This window comes from Neovison vison, chromosome 2 (assembly GCF_020171115.1).
Source record: "Neovison vison isolate M4711 chromosome 2, ASM_NN_V1, whole genome shotgun sequence".
NCBI classification, from domain to species: domain Eukaryota; kingdom Metazoa; phylum Chordata; class Mammalia; order Carnivora; family Mustelidae; genus Neogale; species Neogale vison.
The window spans coordinates 72,859,639-72,881,821 of record NC_058092.1 but is presented as its reverse complement, the minus strand read 5'-3'; the positions used below and the strand labels follow the sequence as shown (position 1 = coordinate 72,881,821).

At 34.5% G+C, this 22,183-nt stretch overlaps 1 protein-coding gene and 1 pseudogene across 5 annotated transcripts in view; one reads left to right on the top strand and one right to left on the bottom strand.

Moving 5' to 3' along the window:
• COL24A1 (collagen type XXIV alpha 1 chain) overlaps positions 1 to 22,183 on the top strand; it is a 395,660-nt gene that overhangs the window by 72,696 nt on the left and 300,781 nt on the right. For all 5 annotated transcript variants that reach the window (XR_006383188.1, XM_044238615.1, XM_044238616.1 and 2 more), the window contains 4 exons: positions 10,557 to 10,601; positions 14,548 to 14,601; positions 15,988 to 16,032; positions 21,035 to 21,088. Coding sequence is in view for 4 of the 5 variants with exons in the window: in XM_044238615.1 (XP_044094550.1) it covers positions 10,557 to 10,601; positions 14,548 to 14,601; positions 15,988 to 16,032; positions 21,035 to 21,088 (198 nt within the window). In the remaining variant the exon portion in view is untranslated. The remainder of the gene's footprint in view (positions 1 to 10,556; positions 10,602 to 14,547; positions 14,602 to 15,987; positions 16,033 to 21,034; positions 21,089 to 22,183) is intronic.
• On the bottom strand, positions 20,622 to 20,739 carry LOC122901411 (annotated as a pseudogene).

Genomic DNA, 22,183 nt, shown 5'->3' with positions numbered 1-22,183 from the left:
TTTATTTACTTGAGATAGAGCAAGAGTAGGAGAGTAAGAATGAGAGTGAGAGAGAGATACAGAAGGAGAGGGAGAGGCAGACTCCTCACTGAGCAGAGAGCCCAATGTGGGGGCTCATGCCTGGACCCCAAGATCATGACCTGAGCAAAAGGCAGCTGCTTAACTGACTGAGCCACCCAGGTGCCCTAAATTGAAAATATTTAGAAACAAAATTACTTTCTGTTAAATGAAGTGTTCATGGTTTACTATGATTTGATAGTAGTTTGGAACAATGCTGAAACATTTGAAATGATTTTTTAGTTTTTCTGAGGATTTTTCCTCTTTCTAAATAAATGGCTATTAATAGAAATCATATTCAGATTTTAAAAAAATAAATATTCTTGGGGAAAGGACATAGGGAGTCAATCTAAACCAAATTATTTCTCCACATAGCAGTCTTGGGACGATTTCTATCACGGTGTGTGCATGTCTTGTTTTAAAATGAATACACAGAAGAAGTACATTCAAAATGAGCTTGATAGGCTGTTACTGTGGTTTTTACAGAATGGGAAAAGGCAAGACTAATTATTAGGTAAAATGTTTAGGTAAATCATGAGCTGTTTTAAGGAATTTACTGATTTTGGCTCATGTTCTGAACTACCTAAGTCATTCTAGCTTACTTCTCTGCAAACAGGATCCAGGCTAGGAGAACCTAGAATAATGGCTCATGTTAGCTGTAACATGTTTCTTTCATCCTTGCATTTCTATCCATAGAGTTAGTGCTAGGTGAATTCTGAATGTCAGGACGAGAACTGAAGTTATTCATTTTGTAAGTGAGAAATCTAAGATAAGCCCAGAGACCTTAAGAGAATTGCTCATGGTCACTCAAAATTATGGCAGGATTTAGAGAAGAAACTTACTGCTAGAATCCTCTGTGCTTTTAACTATTCTTTACATATTATGAGAATTAAATAAGATACTTGGGTTTTGATTAATATGGAGTCTATTCCATCTTTTTGTCTATTAAACTATTTTCTGAAGTATTATTACATTTATTATGCTAATATCAATAGTAGCTATTTTATTATGTACAATATTCCAGTTGCTCTCCTGAGCCTTGTTTCTTTGCATCTTAAAAACAACTCATTGTGGGCCACCTGGGTGGCTCAGTTGTTGAGGGTCCGACTCTTGGTTTCGACTCAGGTCATGATCTCGGGGTCATGAGATGGAGCCCCTGCTCAGGCTCCGTGCTCAGCATGAAGTCTACTTGAGTCTTTCTCTCTTTTCCTCTGCCCTTGCCCTGACTCATTTGCATACACACATCCATGTTCTCTCTCTCTCTTTCAAATAACTAAAGACATAAAATCTTTAAAAAAAAAAACAAAAACCCAAAACAAACCTTATTGAGATAAACAGAATGTTTAGTATAAATCACTTACCCAAGACCACAGAATTATTAATTGGCTGATTTAGGACTCACATCCAGGCCTGTTTGGCATATAACTTCTCTTATCAACTTCAAATACTGCTACCCCACTAATTAGTTTGTTAAGTTAATATTTGTTAGATGTGTATTTCAGTACTTCTCACTGTCCCAGACATGTATGCAAGAGGAAGTAAAGTCTTGTTTTTCATGAGAGTCAAGGGAACAGATATAGTTTTGGATGACAGATAATAATGACTTCATTATTCCTTTTTGCTGGAACCTTCTGGAAATACTAAAATTCTTTTAATATAAGCTGTACTCAAGCAGTCTTGAAAATGGCTGCAAAAAAGTTGCATGGAACACAGTGAGAGCTCGTGAAAACTCTTGAGGTAAATAAACAGAAGGTTGATGTTGAAAACATTCTGAAAGCACAAGTAATATTGAGAGAAATAATGAAGGGAATAAATCAGTAGCAATTTTTTTTCACCTTCAGAGAGTCTATTTTGCTTCTTTCTTTTCCTTTTTTTTTTTTAAATCTCTCTTGTCCTGACTCTTTTTTTTTTTTTAAACCAGTATTAACATCTTAACAAGCACTGTGTTTCCCCAGATTGACTGGTTATACTGCCTCAGTTGAACCACCTTCGTGTCCTCTTATTTTCCTAGGAACTGAAGTATGTTTTTACTTCCCACTAAGTGTCTAGATTTGTGCCAAAGGCAGATAAGTTGGATCCAGAGTGCATGCTGTGCTGGAAGGAGGACAAGAGTCATAATTCTGAGCTTGGACTCCAGATGGAGTTTTAAATTGTTTTTTAATATAGCCAATCAATTGCTATATTAACATTGGAAGTCTGCTATTTAAAATTGTAAGAGCATTAACAATGATTTCAATTGGAGCAGTTTTTCTATGATCAAGAGGATAAACCAGATGGGAACAGTTAAGCACATCTTAACCATACAGACATACAACTCACGGCAATTGTAAAATATAATGCACACATTTTAATACAGATTTTTATGAATAATGTATGGCAGTATTTTTCTGGATATCAAAAATACTAACTACCATGGTTTTAGCAATAATTACAAATCAGTGTGAATTCTTAGTTTTAATGGAATTTCAATTATTTAAAAAAATTTCCATTACATATGAGGTACACAGTAAATATCTTTAAGAAGTTGGAAAGGAAAAGAGCAGTGAAAGTATTAAAGGGAATGCATTGGGATATATTAGTCAATCAAAAACTATACGGCTTTTCATAATCTTTTTAAAGCAAGGACAGTGCTAAGGAGCTAAAATACTGAATGTCCATGAGAACAACAATAAAAAGTCAGGATTGGCATACATTGGGTGCCTGGAGAGGAAAATAAGGAGAGTTCTATTGTTTCTATAGAGTTATCTCTATAGATTCCTCTCACTTGCCCACTATCCTGGTAAAAATCTGCAGACTGCACTTTATTTGGGTTTGGTTTCCAATCCAAGTGTAGTACTGAAAGTCTAATTCAAATGCTGCTACATAGGGGCTATGTGGGCACCACTGTGGCCATCTTCTCTGCAATCCCCTGTTCCCACTGATGGGGGGGATGCAGAGGGGACATGGAGAGCCAGGCCTACTGGTATCAGGTACCTACGGTGGGTGCCCTACTGAGCCCCCCAACAGGCAAGTCAGTGGTTGCCAGAGTGGTGTAATTTGTGGGACTCTGAAAACTTTCCTGTGTCCAAAGATATTTTTTTCTGTCTGGCTTTTATGATTGACATTTTAACATTAAGGATAAATTCATTTGGCTAAAAGTATTTCAGTTTCCAGACATCTGAAAAAAAAAAATTCTGTGTCCTCAGAAGAAGCTGTTATCTGTCATGGAGCACCATTTTGAGAATTAGTTTATCATACTCTTTTTCTCCATGAGAAATTATTGAGAAGGACTGTTATTAGGGTTGATGGGACCAGAGTGAAAACTGAGTGCTGCATAAAGGTTAGTGGGTCAGTATTGTGAGGAGTTTGGGGCAAAAGTTGGCACAAGTCTGCTGTGTGTATGAGGGAAGTATGTTCCAAGAAGGAGAGGCAGGTAGAATAGAGAGGTTTGTGTGGTATTCATCCTATAATTTGAATCCCCTCAAGTTCTCCATTTACCTGGGATCCTCCTATTTATTTGTTTTTTAAAAAAATTAAACTTCTTATTCTTAGGACTTAAGGAAATATATTGCCTTCCCCCCAAAAGGGCTTACATTCTCACAGTTCTTGATTTTCATCTCATTCTGATTTCTTGCTTAGGGTTTCCTTTTTTTATGGTCATCTTACACTGTTTTTCAATTTTGCCATAGTTTCCTCTGTTATTTTGGCCAAAACATGGTTAGAGGCCTTTGTCTGTATTCCTCAAGGTATTGTTACACTGAGTCCTATAGTGTTTGACAAGTTTCATTGGAAAGTTGGAATTACCTAATCTAATGCTGTTATATTACAGAGAAATGAAATTTAATAGTGATTTCAATAGCAAAGTAGCAATGGTTAAAATATATAAATATATGTAAATATATAAAAAATATAAAAATATATGAGTGACTTAGTGACCTAGTCCTTATATGCAAAGACTATATTTTATTCACTGTGATATCTCAGTGACTGAACATTGCTGCTCCTAAGTTTAATTGGTTGTGCCCTTTCACCCAGTCCTAGTGGTCATTTTCTTCCTTAGTGTCTGCTTTTCAAATCAATGCCCCTTCTTTCCTGTCTTATTTTCCCTGAGTCCTCTTTTCAGGATTTCACCCATTTTAAGTAGGCTGAGTAGAACTAGTTAACCTGTTTACTAATCTCTAAGCGATGTTGCCTTTCACATGATTATATACAAGGTTAGCCCACCTTTCCTTAGCTTCTTGATACTAGACAGGAGCAAAAGTCCCAGGGAAATGGTCTCAAAGAAAAGAGCAGTTTCCTTCTGGAGATAAAATCTGTCACTAACTCTGGAATGCTACAGTTGTTTTAGTCGTATCTTTTTGCCTTGTAATTCATTCAGGAAACCTTATGTAAATAAGGTATAGTTATCTTCAAGTAGTTTACTTGAGTAAACAGTTCTTAGACAGTGTACTGTCTATAAAAGAAAGCACACTAAAGTAAATTACAAAAGTGAATTTGCCATTGCAAGGGCAAAAATGGAGATATGAAAAGGTTATTATAGGACATAGTTGAGGGTTACCTAAACTTCCAAGGGCAGAAGGTGCGATAGTTTAGGGACCAGGGAATGAGGCAACATCTGACCTGCATATCGAGGATGAGCAGCAGTTATCCTGATGTTACTGTCCTTAGTAGACCTGTGTATGCCATCTAACACACAGGTGTCAGTGTTAAAGAAAGGCTCACAGGCAAGAAGCAGTTCCTAGTGTCTGGGTTATAAAGTGTGAGGCAGGAGGTGTCAGGAGGTAAGTCTTGAGGGGTATTCAGGGGTCAACTTATAGAGGATTGTATCATGTATCACTCATATCTATTTATTTATCAGGTAATAGAGAGCTACTGGAGCGTTTTAAGAAAGGGAGTGCCAGAGGCAAATTATCTACTATCCAGTTTCTTTGGAATTTTTGTGGCTTCCAGAAAGGGATGCTTCTACTTTTCTGAAACCTGAAGTCTATAGAAGGAGAGCCAAGATAGAATGGTAGGGCAACAATACTGAAGCTGTCTTTTACCATAGGGAAAGCTTCCTCATACATAGGAAAAAATCCTTATCTGAGTAAGTATAAGTCTTTTCCTTCTAGTAAATATATAAATATATATATATATATTTATTATATATATATATAATTACTTGGGCTATATATATATATATATATAGGCATTCCTCACTTTGCATGGTTCCCATGTATACAGATTTCAGTTACCATGTTTAATTAAGTAACACCAGGCTCCCAGCAATGTGTTTCAAATTTTGCTTACAACAATGGTTAACTGTGATTAATTTTAAAAGGTACAAAATTTGCTATGGTCTCCTCAGCCTACAAAACAAAATAAATTACAAAAACTACATAAATAATAGATAAGCATCAAGATCAACCATCGGTCACATCATTTCATTCAGTCTGCTGGTGATTGTTTGTTGATGCACAGACAGCAAAGCATATAGTGTGTTGCTTCCTTGTCTCTCAATGAGAAACCTATGTGATATTTTACACAAATAGATAATCAAAAGGTGTAGTTGACCATCAAAGATGAGAGTACAGCAAAATAAAGGAGTACGATAACAGAGGACTTAAAATTAGAGTTGAACAAATGGAATTATAGATGAAATAGTTGATTCTGGAACATAGCTGTTATTTGAGAGACTCTACATGATGCAGCCAGAGGAACATAGTGAAGGATTAACTTTTTGACATAAATGAGGAAAGTGTTGTGATGAATATGACAGATGTCCCAGAGGTAACACCAGCAAAGAAAGCTCCACAGTAGAAGAACTTTTGGAACTATTTCATGACATCGACAGTACAAAGGATAAAATGTTCAAGGTCTATCCAGACTTGGAAAGGAGTTTGACAATTTGCCAAAGCTTACAAAATATGCTTGCTCAGTATGTTAATTTATACAAGAAGGCCAGCTCTATTCAAACTACTATTTGTAATTTTTTTAAAGAAATGATACTTTCTCAATGTTTTTAATGTTTTAAATTACACTGTACTCTAAATATTAGTTTAACTTTTTTTTCATTTCCCTACACAATTGTAACTAGCAGAATTTTTAACATTTTGACAAAAATTTTAAAAGTCACAGAACATTTGTAGTTTTTCCCATAATTCATATTGCTTTGCATGGTTTCAGTTTGGATGATCAGTTTTATGGTCCTTTAGTACCATGCCAAATGAGGATGGCCTGTGTATAAATGGTACCACTATTTTCTTTATGGATAAACCTTTTATTTGTGTATCCAAAATTTTAATTACTTGGGCCAAGTTCAGATATATAAATAACTTGAAATTTGTTTCTTTCCCATCTCTTAATATTTCTGATTTTGATTCTACTATGTCTACTGAATTTATTATTTAATCTGCTTAAAAACAGAGTTTATAAATTTTCTTATTGGCATACCTTAAGGAATATGTTCACATCAGTTTTTTTTCAATATATTCATCCAATAAAAATTATATGTTGTTATTTACTGGACTTTTTTGTTATTCTTCCTATCTGAGTATAGAAAACAGTGATTCAAATAATATTTCCAAAAGACTATACTATAAGCTGATTTTTAAAAATAAAATGTTAGGTCCCTAGACTGTAGCTATGCCAAAATTTAAATGTAGGCATTTTTCCCAGGATCTTATTCTCTTTGCTTTCAAAAACTTTACAGACTGTTGTTAAAGTAGAAAATAAATAAGGAGTATAGTCACAGATACAGGAAATAAATGGAGGCCCTTCTACGATAGTGGTAATAATTCCAGTGTATTAAAGATATAATAATATCACATTAAAAAGTAGCAAAGACATTCTTTGTCCTACTTACTTGCCTTTCATTTTAACATTAAGAGAATTGAGATGTAATATAAGATACTTAGGATCTGTTTTTGGGGTGCCTTGGTGGCTCAGTCGGTTGAGTGTCCAACTCTTGATCTCGGCTTTGGTCATGATCTCAGGGTCACGAGATGGAGCTCTGCATCAGGCTCTGTGCTCAGCAGGCAGTCTCCTTGAGATTCTCTGCCTACTCCCACAGCCTGTCTTTCTCTGTCTCAAACAAATAAATAAATAAATTTTAAAAGAAAAAAAAAAAAGAACTAGAATCTCTTATCTACTCAAGTAACTCAAATCCATTTAAGTCTTTCTATCAGTTCATTCATACATACAAGTTTCATCATAAATTAATTAATGGGCACTTCCTGTGAGCCAGGAACTGTTCTAAACACTGAAGATACCACATTGAATAAAATAAAAAACTTCAATTAAAACTCTGTAGGAGCTTATATACCATCTCTTACTCTACCTCTAAAATCTGATTTATAATTATCTTTCTCTGTACTATAAAAGTTTTCACCTGACCCATTCTCTTCCATTCTACACATCTTAGAGTCTCTATCTTTATTTTATATCATATGCCTGAATCTGTTTTTTCTCTGATATATACATCAGTCTTATTTAAATTCTTCCTATGCCTCTAAGCCCAAAGTGACTCATGAATATGCCTTTGTTTTTCATTCAATGAAAGCTAAATTAAAGAAAAAAAGAAAAAGTACTGACTTTCTTATAGACCCGAGTAACCACAGAATGCTAACAATAAAAGGAAATTCAGCCCCCCTCCCCACTGCTAAGTACCTGAATATTTTTTCTTTCCTTCTTAAAAAATAGTTTAACCTAATTAAAAAAATGATTTGACTCACCTGACTTGTTCCCCATTCAGGCAAAGCTCTTTACTCCAAGTGACTTCATTGGCTACTGGTCAGACTTCATATTGGTCTCCTTTAGTTCAAGTGTTGGGTTCTGTGGCTGAGATGGAGTAGGAATGAGATCATGAAGAAAAGATCATGACTATTATTGCTGCCCCTTTATTAAAGTCTCTGGATATGGGACAAACCCTTCAAAGGAAATTGTACATACAGAAGATAACATGTTTAACATGTCTAGTCAACCATTAAAAGAAGTTGTACCTCCACTGTTTCATCATGGGCTAGATGAGGGAAGAAACTCTGGTCAGAAAAACAGCGGGTAGCCAAAGAAAGGGAAGCATGTGGTTAGACTCAAGTATTCACAGAAATAAACATAAATAAGTAAATAAATAAACGCATACTTTTTAAAAAAAGGAAAAGGAAATAGGCTGAGAGAACTTTCTATACCTATGTGCCTCTTACCCTGGCTCCTTGTTCCTCATCCTCCTGACACTCCTCAGGAGCTTCTTAGCCCCCACCCTCCTAGAGCTGCTATACCACCCTAGGGAGCCACCACCACTGCCTTAATGCTGAAGACATTTCTTATGTTCTATTATAAAAAGTGAAGAAACTTAGCTCTGATAATATTTTTACTTGTGGAATCTCACATAACACTTGAACAACTGAGAACAATATGTCTCGTGCTTTGTAATTAGGGTGATATTTAGCTATCTCAAAAAAAGTATAAACTCAGAGCAAAATTGAGTCAAAACATTGGGTCTATTAGATGCTGTTGGTAAATGAGTGATTTTGGTAACACCATGTTTATGAGATATATAATTCTTTTGATTGATTTGTCTTGATGATCTATAATTAATGTTTGTGTTTATCGATGAGAATGAGTCTGTATTTGAAAACTACATGCATCTAGAATAAGTAGAAGGACAAAATATTCATTCTTGATAAATCTGTCAAACTGACATGATTCTACCTTGCTACCTGTATCACTTTTGGTCAAATTGTTTAATTCTTAGAACTGTTTTCTTAACTGTAAAAATGGGGGAAATAACTCCTTTGTAGGATTGCCATTGAATCAATGGAAGTATTTGGAAATGGCTGGTACATCATCTGGCACACAGCTCAATGAAGTTCCTTTCTTCCTTTTCCCCCTTCTTTTTTTTCCCTCCTTCTTTCTCATGACCACTTCTCTGTTCTCTTTTTAATAGTCTAAACACAAAAGGTCCAAGCTCCCACAGGACAGGACTTTTCCTCTGCCCTCTTGTTTTTTTACTTTTGTTACCTCATTGTGACTAATATGCTTACATACAATAGAGAGGTAACAAAAAAATTAGTCTCTAGCCTTGTTTTCTTAGTTTTTCCTGTCTTTTCTCTGGTTCCCAAGAGATCTGTTTACTTCAGCATTTTATCGTTGCTGTAAGTTTAATATCTCAGAAGCTGCTTAAATCACTTTCTTATTTTTCAAATAGACACCTCTTATAATTTCCTCATTGTCTAGCCAAAGCATTACTTTCTTCTTTAATTCATTAATACAAGTTGATAAAGCCCTCAGTGATTAATCCTGAATGACTCTTTAACTCTATTATTCTATAGTCTGTAATTCTAAAAACTTATCATCAGTTGGCAGTATATTAATTTCAAGTTTTTGATATTTGTGAGCTCAAATTATTTAAGTTTTTTAGTTAGAATTTTCTTAAAATCCTATGAGATACTCTCTGTCTTTTTGCTAGATTTTTTTATTTATTTGAGGGAAAGAGAGTGAGCACACACACGTGCATACACATACTCTTGCTTGAGGGAGAGGGAAGAGGAAGAAAAGCAGTCTCCCAGCTGAATGCATGGGAGACTGAGATCATGACCTGAGCTAAATCAAGAGTCAGATGCTTAACCGACTGAGCCACACAAGCACCCAGAAATTCTATGAGGTTCCTAAGAAAAGGAACTTTTTCTTTTTTTTTTTTTAAATATGTCTAAACCTAGTAAACCATAGGTTGATTTACTGATTGTTGATTAGAGCTATACCAATTTAACTCCCAAGTTTTCCTTTATTTCTTTCCTCCTGTTCTTTTGTTCTGCTTCTTTCATCTTGCTCAGACCTTTCTAGAAGAAAAAGGATAATATCTGTATTATATCTTTGGGTATTAGTAGTGGAGATTAAAGATTTGATTTGAGTTCTAGTATATGGAAAAAAATTTTGATACTAGTTTTTTTGGCCTATAAAACCCCTTTTTTCATTCTATGAGCAGCCTCTTCGATTTTACTTAGGTCATGTATGGAGTGTGATAACAATGATTTGGATTAGAGAAACTGCCTGATTATGGTCCAGTTTTTCAGTAATTACCAATAGATTACTTCCGAGGGCATTTTGCTTCAATGTTAATAAAGTAAAGACGACTTGATAAAGCCTGGTGTTGGTCTCTATGCTGGGCATGGAGACTGCTTAAGATTCTCTCTCTCCCTCTCCCTCCCACCCTACCCACTTCTCCAAAAATAAATAATAGATAAATAATAAACTAAAATCAGCCTTTAAAAAGCTTCGGTAAGATTTAATAGATCCATTCCTGGATACCAGCTTTATATAGAAGATGCTGTTTTAATTCTCTATTTAATACTATGCTGCCATTTTTGTTGATAGTAATGAATAATACAATTACTCATAATAAAAAAATCAATAAGAAATAAATTATAAAAAGCCATTGATGAGGAAACCAAAAGTTGGGACAAAAAAGCACTTAGAACCTTTGTTTAGTTTTAGGCTTGTATGAGCTTACGGTTCATAGCATGTCTTCACCTTTAACCTTGCAGGGACTCAAAGGCTATCCAGGGCTCCCCGGACTCCAAGGTGAACCAGTAAGTACTTCATTTATAAAACTTGTATCTTCTCCAATAAAAAAAAAGACACACATTGGTGAACTCCACGGAGAGATTATTTTCCCCTACTTATTAAGATCTTCTCCTCAATGATTTTCACTCTGTTTAGTGCAGGACAGACTTTTTCAGTTGCTCATGTTATAGGTTGTTTTTGTTTTTTTCCCAGATCCTTGACTGACTTTAACTATCTGCATAACATGTTCCAGAACTTTAAGAACAGTTCTTAAACGTTTGAGGTTCACAAACCCCTTTAAGAGTGTTATAAAGGCTATGAGCTCTTTCCCAGGAAAAAACATATTTTCACACATGCAAACACACACGCACACACATATTTGATTTATTTTTATTTTTTGTTTTCATTTTTTCTTGCACACAATTGATTTTTTTTTAAAGATTTTATTTATTTGAGAGAGACAGAGACAGAGTGCATGCACACACATGAGTGGGAGGGAGGAGCAGAGGGAGAGGGAGAAGTAGATTTCCCACTAAGCAGGGAGCCCGATGTTGGGCTTTATCTCAGGACCCTGGCATCATGACCTGAGCAGAAGGCAGACGCTTAACCAGGCAGATACTTACTAAGTCACCCAGGTGCCCCCCACATTTGATTTTTTATACAGTTTCAGGAGTTTGCCTATTTACAAAAGCCTACTCATAACTGTTAATTTCCTGACCTTTGCATAAGGGAATGTATATAAATTTTAATAAAAACCCAAATTAGAATAGCACATACGTTATTGTCCATTATACACATACGCACATATTTAAAAGTCAGAATAGTTTGGGAACTATTTAATTTTTGATCATGTTATTCTTTCTCTCTCCCATCAGAAAATAATGTATGTCATAGGAAAAAAAAAAAGCCATATCTCTTGTTTTCAATGTAGTTTGTACTAGGTCAGTATAAATAAAGCAGTGAAAAGGATCAGAGATAAGGAACTAACTAGGGTGATGGACACCATTATTGGAGATTGAGCAAAGAGCATCAGGAAGCCCTAAAGAGAGCTCCAGGAAGAAATGTGATAGAATGTCCCTGAGGAAAGATATAAATGAAATAAAGTTAATTTTCTCTTTCATTCATGTTAAGTGGGACAGTACATTCTGTTCAGTCCTGAGGCACAATTTCTCAAGATTACTAATTACTAGAAATGGCAAGTAAAGTGATATATTATATTACATTATTATTCCACTTTACTAATTCTACTTGGTTGCAGTGCTGGGATTCTCAGTGAAGTCTGATTGTCTCAGAGCGTGTGCTTTTAATGCTTGGTGTTGGAAGTGGGATTGGGACAGGTTTCCTATTCCTAATTTCTCCAGGGTCTAGAGATAGATCTTTGTGTCTAAATTGCTCCATTCAATCTATAGATTTAAGTGGGCCAACTTTTTTGTTTTTAACCATTTTGAAGTGCATAGTGAATTTTAAGTTGTATTGTTTGCTTTGAGTTTCTTTTGAGCTTCTGTGGTTGTCACAGTGATTTTAGGGTGTGGTTGGCTTAAACATGTTTATGCCATAGAAGACTGCTGAAGGCTTACTTGTTTACTTTGTTTACTGCCATTCCAGGAGAGCAGAATTTAGCCATCCCCCAGAATTCTTTCTGTATTTCTCTTCACAGCTGGAATGTGCTAGATCTCTACATGTTGCCCTAATACCCTCCATGAAAATCCATTCAAAATGAGATTTCCTTTATGTCTTAAAACAGATTCCTTTTTAATAGAGCTCAATTAACTTAATTTGCCTAGGAGAAGAAAGAAAGGGATGGTGGCTGGCCTTAGCCAGAGAGTGACCTACAGAACAAAACAGCCCTTTTCATTGGTTTCACTGCTTTCTATTGGCATACCCAAATACAAGGTTTTGTGAATGTCTGGATATAGTCCTATGTATTTTAGAATTGGATGAGGCATAAAGGAAGCTGTTGTAAATAGATTGGAGCAAATCTCATAATTAGAGGGCTTTCCCTAGAGTACTATGGGAAGTTACGTACACTTCAGAACTACACTAGAGAAGCAGCTTTGGATGGTTTTCTCTGGAATTAGACATGCTGGCTTCCCACATACTAGCTGGCTTCCCACATACTAGCTGAGTGACTTTCTGCTGTGTGACAGACACTGTATGTCTCATGTTTTAATCTGTAAAATAGGGATAATGATACCTACTTTATAGGGTTTAGACAGATTTAAATAAGATAATACTTATAAAATACTTGAAATAGTGCCTGGCATATGACAGGAGCTAAATGAATATTATGGGAATATAATATTATATATTGTACATTGTTTTAATAAGATAATATTTAGTATAGAAATGTGGTTTCTGAAATTCATAGGATAAATCTCTCCATATGTAAATAAGAATTTTGTTCTGTACTTCTCAGAAAGCCACTGTTTTATTTTCATTCTGTTAAATTATCCATTGTCATACATATATATATACACATACACACTCATCTACATATATATACATATATATATATAAATGAATGTCTATATGTATATAGGGTACATATATGTGTATATATGTGTGTGTGCATGACATGACAGCTTTCGTCAGATTGTCTGAGTTCTGAGTTCATATCTGGGCTCTGCTACTTACTTGCTGTGGCATCTTGGGCAAGTTTCATAACTTCTCTGTATCTTACTTTCTTCAAATGTAGAACAGAGAAAATAGTATCTGTCTCATAGCCATAAAGTTAATGTAATGTGCTTAGCATAGTAAGTAGCACATAAAAAGGACTCAGTAAATGGTAATTGTTGGAGGAAGTGGGAGAGGAGGGAGAGATGAGAAAACAAAATTGAGAGAGAGTCTGAGAAAAGTGGAGATAAAGATATATCAGGAGCCTACATGTCTAATAAAATGGGAGGGCAAAAATGTTCACTTATGATCCTCCAATTGCTTTTCCTTTGTCTGTTCTTTCTATAGATTTTCCAAATTTTTAAGAATTTAATAGTATTTGTATACTTAAGCTGAAGGTAGCACTCTCTGTGTGTTTCAGAGCAAAAGGGAAAAGGGCTAGTGTCTTTTATCTCTCACACACAATAAGAAGGAAATGAATTTTACATAATAAGTAAGTAATCCATGAAATTTACCTTTGCTGTCACCATCTAAGTTTAAGTAAAGGCAGTTTAGCCTACGTTCTTTCGGCATTTCCTTGGTTCAAGGATTATTTAATAGACATAAACTCTGGATACACTAATGAATGAATGAATAATTTGTCAATGAAGGAAAGTAAAAACAAAGTGGAAGTATTTCTTCTCACTTGACTCCCCAGTTGTATAGCAAGTTTCCTTTCTTATGCCTTTGAGTCTCCGTTCTTCAGCAAACCTTGTTTTACAATTAAAAATACAAATTTGTCAATTTAAAATGACTTTACCACCCAAAGTTAGTTTGAATTTTTAGATAGATTTGTGTCATGATAAAGGTACTTACCACTCAATATCCGTTTCTTAATCAGACTTGCTGTAAGAATGAGTTTACTTTAGAAAGGAAGAAGAGGTTGGTTCTGAGGTTCCCTGCCCCTTTTAAATCTTCTGAGGGTCATGCTTAGACATTTAAGGAGAGTTGCGAGATGATTGAAATAAGAAGGAATTCAATATAAAAAGATAATGCTTATTAAGAAATGTACCCACTCTTTTTCTAGAATAAATATCTTCTTTATGTAGTGCTGGATTTTTCCATTCTAGATTTTACCATTACTAATAGTGTCTCATTTAGAGCTCCTAATCTGACAGTTTTATTTTTTTATTTAATAATTTTGGCTCATTTCTATTTGAAATAGGTGAAAACAGTCAGAGAAACAATGTGAAGTCCCTTTGTGCTTTTGTAGGGAAAAATTTCTTTGTAAATTTGTGTATTATAGTTGTGTCAAATTTGTTTCCTTGGGCTTCTTTTGGTTTTGTTGTATTATTTTATTTATTTTATTTTTTATTTCAGGGAATTCCAGGATTCACTGGTAATATTGGTGTACGTGGTTACCCTGGCAGGCAGGTGAGGTAACTAAATTTATACTTCTCCTTTTATGTTTCTTTTCATTAATGCATTGTATGCTCTGATTTTCAAGGTTAATGTTTAAATAATAACTATTTTATTTCTATTAAAAAATGAATTACTCATGGCAAATAATTTCAAAATTAAAGTTATAAAAATCCTTAAAAAATGTTACTGTAGAAAGTTTTGGTTAAAATGGGAGTGGGGTTTTTAAACATGTGTGATGTGATACAGTGGAAACTTCAAAATTAAAATGCCCAAGGGTCTAATAAGATTTTAAAATGATCCCACTACTGATTTCCAGTACTACCACTCACTGGAATGAAGTAATGGTAGAAATTAAGACTGTATAACAAGGATTATTTTTTAATAACAGAGTTATAAAAATGTGAGACACAGTTTGGCAGTGCTATGTTACTTTTATGTGAAATGAATTCAAGTCTTTCTATACAGTTTTGAAAATTCATTCTAAACATTTCATATTTATTTTCCTCTCATTTATAACTTTATCTATTTCATATAGACTAATAATAGACCAAATTTTCTTTTTTTTTTTTTTCAGATTATTTATTTATTTATTTATTTGACAGAGAGAGAGATCACAAGTAGGCAGAGAGGCAAGCAGAGAGAGAGAGGGAAGCAGGCCCCCCGCTGAGCAGAGAGCACAACATGGGACTCGATCCCAGGACCCTAAGATCACAACCTGAGCCCAAGGCAGTGGCTTACCCAACTGAGCCACCCAGGCGTCCCTAGAACAAATTTTCTTTCTGAGGTTTTCGTGAATTGAAGACTTACTCTTGAAATTAATTGCTCATTTAGTATACTAGAAAACTACAGTTATAATATCTTTTTAATTCTCAAGGATGAGGGAAATGAAAATGCCAAAAAAAGTAACAAAATTCCATATTTTAGGCCTTTAAAAATTCTTGAAGAGTAATGTGTATTAGAATCTTACCACTAAGTGATACTTTGTGTTGTCTGAAACATGATTAAATTCTCAAGCATATGGACATTGATCTGAAATTAAAAATGTGTTGATTTTTTAAAAATTATGGCAATATATTTTAGATGAGTTAGTTAGAAGTGTTTTAAAAGAACATGGTTTTCCAATGAGAAATAGATTAAGATTTATTTTTTGTATCTTATAATGTGTGTTAATTTACTTTGCTTAGATATCTAAAACACATTTCTGCATAGATTACATATAATACCTCTTTTGATTCTGAAATTCTAAAAATTCCTTGAACATCTATAATCTTAATTATACTTAGCTTTGAATTTTCTACTTGCGACAATGACTCCTCTTTATATGCCTATTTTATTTTATTTATCAACAGCGCTTTCAGAATACTGTAGTATGATAATGATGTCTTTTGTTCACACTAGGGTTTAGCTGGACCAGAAGGTAACCCAGGCCCTAAAGGTGTACGAGTAAGTAAGCATTTTTATCATCTTATAAGCATGTTTGCATAAAAGTCAAATGAAGTATGTAAAATAGATATCATTTTCAGACTTGTATAGGAAGTTTGAATGTAATTCCAGGTTAGCCTGAAAAGAAATATATTTGTTTAATAGATACTTTGACTGTTAACAGCCACAGAAAGCAGTCTTATAGCAATAGGTTTTACTTCATTCCTTTCTATTACTTTCTGGCTGTTAGCTTAATGTCTGTTATGTTAGAATGGACTCTATCAACATTGGTAGTATAATTTATGTATGAACGTATATAGACATAAGAAATCATGATAAAAAACACGAGGCAAAAAAATCATATTAATTTCAAGGCTGAGATAATATGATATAAAAACTATATGGAGTAAAAAAGATTTTATCTGCAAAGAAGGAAGTAAGCTTATCATATCAAGAATATACCATTGCACTTTAAACCACTAAAGAGTTTAGTCACTTTTAATCATTAAGGGAGTGAAAAAAAATTCCAGTGATATCTTATGTAGTGTGCTACAAATTAAAATCAAAGGTGGTCTAGGAAAAATTAGAAAAAGTAAACTGGAATTTTTGTTTTTAAAATGCTCTATTTTTAATAGCAAGTTATCTTCCAGAATCTATGTCTATGCCTTATATTATCTAAAATCCTTTTTTGAGGGGTGCCTAGGAGGCTCAGTTGGTTAAGTATTTGATTCTTGATTTCAGCTCAGGTCATGATTTCAGGGTGGTGAGATGGAGCATCGTGTTGAGCTCCATGCTGGGTGTGGAGCCTGCTGAAAATTCTTTCTCTTCCTCTCCCTCTGTCCCATTCCTCTCTCTCTTAAAAAATACAGATAAATAAAAAATGAAATACCTTTTTCAAATAAAGCATAAAGTATTTAAACAGTATGTTTAAATTTTAAAAATTTCTAAGTAATATTTTCATATGTATTTTCTTTTTTTATTTTTCTATCAATCCTGTGAAATAATTTTACAGATGAGAAAATAGCAAGCTAAGGAATTTACACAAGTTGGCAAAGTCCTAAAATTTCTAAGTAATATTTTCATATGTATTTTCTTTTTTTATTTTTCTATCAATCCTGTGAAATAATTTTACAGATGAGAAAATAGCAAGCTAAGGAATTTACACAAGTTGGCAAAGTCCTAAAATTTCTAAGTAATATTTTCATATGTATTTTCTTTTTTTATTTTTCTATCAATCCTGTGAAATAATTTTACAGATGAGAAAATAGCAAGCTAAGGAATTTACACAAGTTGGCAAAGTCCTATCTGGCCAAAGAACCAAATCTTCTTACCTCTAGCTATGTACTCTTTCCTCTATCCTATACTATCTCTACCCTTCTATTAAGTAAGAATATAGAGGAAAAAAGTCATGTATTTTTTTTTTTTATTAGAAACTGTACCAAAAGCACATATTGACTTGGATCTGGGAAGTAGAGAATAGTGGTCAAGAACCTGGGCTTTGGAGTTAGACAGGCCTGCTTTTTTCCCCTTCATTAAAAAGATCTTATTAGATAGTGGTAGCGAAACTTACCTTTGAGGTAGTTAAAATAACTGCCAGAGTTTAACATTCTTAAACCATAGTTTGTAGCATAGACAATCCATTTTCTATGAAGACTTTATCATTTTATTGGAATTTTGGAGTATATTTTGTGCATGAACTTGGAACTCCAATACATGTTATTTGGTACCATGCGGTTTTCCCTTACTGTATTTTCTCATCTTGCTTCAGTGATTCCCAGAACTTTTCTAAGTTCTTCTTTATACCATTATATTACACATCCTTATGTGCTGTATTATATATCCTTTGTTGCTTTTTTCCTCACTTGTATAGAAACTGTTGTCTGGGTTGTAACCATTTTTAGGATGTGTTTTTAGATTTTGACAGCCATCTTCATAAAAGCAGTTTAAAAAATAACAAATATAATATATTTTCTGATCAATTCAATTGATTTAATTCTTTAATTTCCTTTGGGAATACAGGGGGATTCAGGAAGGCCATTTCTATAGTCTTCACATTCACAGAGGGTCTCAAATGTGGACTTTTTTTTTTTTGACAAAGAGAGAGAGATCACAAGTAGGCAGAGAGGCAGGCAGAGAGGGGGGGGAAGTAGGCTCCCTGCTGAGCAGAGAGTCCCATGCGGGGCTCAATCCTGGCACCCTGAGATCATGACCTGAGCTGAAGGCAGAGGCTTGACCCACTGAGCCACCCAGGTGCCCCTCAAATGTAGGCTTTTTTTTTTTTTAAGATTTTATTTATTTATTTGACAGAGAGAAATCACAAGCAGGCAGAGGGGCAGGCAGAGAGAGAGAGAGAGAGGGAAGCAGGCTCCCTGCTGAGCAGAGAGCCCGATGCGGGACTCGATCCCAGGACTCTGAGATCATGACCTGAGCCGAAGGCAGCAGCTTAACCCACTGAGCCACCCAGGCGCCCCTCAAATGTAGACTTTTAACATTAACTTCAAATCCACATTTGATTAAAAAGACAAAAATTACAAAAAAACACTGACAGGATTATAAGATGTTTTTCATTTGATTTGTGTGCCATATGCTATCTACTGTAAATTAATATTTTAATCATGTTGGTAAATGATCTTTTGACTGGCAGCATTATTTGATTCCATTTTTTGGTGTTATGATATTACTTCTATGTGCATTTTTTTTTAAGATTGTATTTATTTGAGACAGAAAGAGAAAGCGCAAGCATGTGTGAGGTTGGGGGGTACAAAAGGAGAAGTAGAAGCAGACTTTTCACTGAGTACGGAGCTGGATGTGGGGCTTGATCCCAAGACCCCGGGATCATGACCTGAGCCATAGGTAAATGCTTAACTGACTGAACCACCTAGGTCCTCTGATATACTTTTATGTTAAATGTGTATTTTGTAACCCTCTTTTGGCATTTCTTTGTGTAATTATATGCCCAGTGTCTCAAAAAGTAGAAGTGTTTAGAAGTGGTCCTCTTCTGACTTTTTAGTGGCCCTACTGATGACACAAAATTGCATGTAACTGGATATACAACCTTCAGTCTAAAATTAAAAAGCATATATATTATTTTTTTTTATTGTTCTTGTTTCATTACACATTAAACTCTAGTTTAGGGGTAGTGCCTGAGAATGACCACAACCCCACGTGATTTCATAGTGGGTGCTGCTAGCATTTTATTTCTGTTAGCATGAGCCTAATAATTATTGAGAAAGCTTTATGAAAAACCTATGTGATCACCCATTGAAATCTTTAATTGTAAAATGTCTTTGCACCCTAGTCAGGCTATGTTGAATAGAGGTCTTTCTTCTGAAGTCTCAGCTGATTAGTGCAGCAATAAGTGTGTGCCAGTTAGGCTGTCTATTCTTTATCTATAAGCAAAAATTCAGTTGTATATGTTATACAAAACATATACAAAACAAACAAAACAAAAGTTAAGGCTTTTTAAACTTGAGGCTAACTGTAGCTGTGATTCTGAAAATACATATAGCTTGTCATCATAATCCTAAATGTTTTGATATCAGGAATGTTTTTGGATGCTTCATTTTACAAGAAACTTTTCACATCCTCCACATGCTTGGCTTTTAAGCAAACAAATTATAATGCTTTACTTACTATTTAAGTAGAAGGAAACTAGTTTTCTCTTTTTAAAAAATTTTTGCTTGTTCATACAAACTCTGGAATGTAGGGAATTTTAAAGGTGTTTTTCTTTGTCAAAGAAAAGTGCTGCTCTTACCAAGGCAACACCCAACTAGCTTTCACTCAGAGATTAAATCCCTCCCAAGGTTCTATTCCAGGCAAAACAGAAATGATTCCTGAGATATTTACTTAAGAAAAAAAATGTAAAATCTACATAACATAAAAATTTCCATTTTATCCATTTTTAAGAGTACAGTTTAACAGTCTTCGTCTGGGCTGCTGTACAGAAATACTATAGACTGGATGGTTTAAATGACAAATTTTGTATCTCACAGTTCTGGAGTCTGAGAAGTTCAAGATCAAGGCACCAGCAGATCCTCTATCTGATGATGGCCCACTTCATGGGCTATAGACAGTTGCCTTTCTACTGTATCCTCACGTAGCTGAAATAGCAGTCACCTCTAATCCCATTCATGGGGGCTCTACCCTCATGACCTTACTACTTCCCAAAGGGCCCACCTCGAATACTGACACACTGAGGACTGCAGTTCAACATATTAATTCAGTCCATAGCAGGAGCATGAAGTACATTCACACTGTTGTACAGCTATCACCACCATTCACTTCCAGAACTTTCCATCTCCCCAGACTGAAACTCCATACCCTTTAAAAAGTAACTCCTCATTCTTAGTTCCTCCCAACTTTAGGCAACCATTCTACTTTCTGTCTTGATATCAAGGTCATGAGTTCAAGCCCCATACTGGGCTCTTAAAAAACCAAACCAAAACAAAAAAACATCTATTCTGATGATGTGTAAGTCAGTTGAACATGCTTGGCAGTGTTGCATTGACAGTTCGAATTGGGATATCCTGGACCAATGCTGTTTTAGTAATTTTCTCTGGGTTTGCTCAGTTTTTCTTTTACACATGTGAATGGATTTTCTTTATTTTTATTTTTCTTTCTAAGTTTAAATTCAATTAATTAACATTTTAGTGTATTATTAGTTTCAATTAGCAATAACCGCGCCTCGGATAAACCTCATTGGCTACGATACTGCCACTGCACAAAGCTGTATTATTAGTTTCAGAGGTAGAGTCCAGTGATTCATCAGCTTATTTAATGCCCCATGCTCATTACATCACATGGCCTCCTTAATGTCCATCATCCAGTTACCTACTTTTTTTTTTAAATGAAAAGATTGATCTGTAATTTCTGGAAGGAAGGTGATAAAGCAAGGAGAAGTTATTTATTCTGTTAAGCCTTAAAGTTTCATATTATTATGAAAAAAATTATGATCTCTACTTGGAATTACTTGCAGAGTAAATATTCAAATGAAATAATATAAAGATTATTTGCTTACTTTAAGGGTTTCATTGGCTCTCCTGGAGAAGTAGGACAACTAGGACCTGAAGGAGAAAGAGTAAGTCCATTTCCTTCAAATATTAAAATGATATGCTAATGATAGTATTAGACAGGTAATCTTATAGAGTAAAGCAAGCCAGCTTTAAGAAAAATCACCTGCGAGGGGCGCCTGGGTGGCTCAGTTGGTTGGACGACTGCCTTCGGCTCAGGTCATGATCCTGGAGTCCCGGGATCGAGTCCCACATCGAGCTCCTGGCTCCACGGGGAGTCTGCTTCGCTCTCTGACCTTCTCCTCGCTCATGCTCTCTCTCACTGTCTCTCTCTCAAATAAATAAATAAAATCTTTAAAAAAAAAAAAAAGAAAAAAAAAGAAAAATCACCTGCAAGAAATATAATTAAGCCCTATGGAATTTTACTGAATTTTATTTTAAGGAAGTAAGATGATACAAATGTATACAGTTAGCTATTTTAAATTTAATTAAAAAAACACAAATTGAATATTAAAATAGCAAAATTATATTTTATAATTCATTAATCTTTAAGCATAAACTCTTGACAGGTCTTAAATTTTATAGTATAACACACAGTAATTAATTCACCCACAGAAGATGTATATATGGCAAAGTGCTTATATAATTTTGTCTGTAATATCTTTAGGTTTCCTGCTGAGATTTAGTAGAGCTACTAGAGTTATAAAAATTAATTACCTTATTTTTTGAAAAAAGGTTTGCTATATCAAGAAAAGATGTATAAAGTCTTAATGAAATGAGTCCTATTGCTTACCCATATATACTCTTCTGATAAGACATTAGATAAATATTTACCAAACACTGTTCAATTGAAAGTGGATGGATTACTTCAACTAATGGTATCTTCTAACTTATCCGTATATACTGTCATTCCCAAACTATATAGATCTGGCGGATTTCTTAGTCTTTCAGGTTTCTAAGTGATTCTAAGTCTCAGTGTGTTTCTATCACTGAGGTATTTTGGACCATAAGTAACAGAAAACCCCAACTCAAACTGGCTTTAAAATGAGGACATTTTTAATAATGATGGCAATGATAATAGCAAACAGTTTACTGAATTGTTATATATATGCATGCACTGTGCAAATATTTTATATGAATTAACTCCTTTAACATTCCCAAAA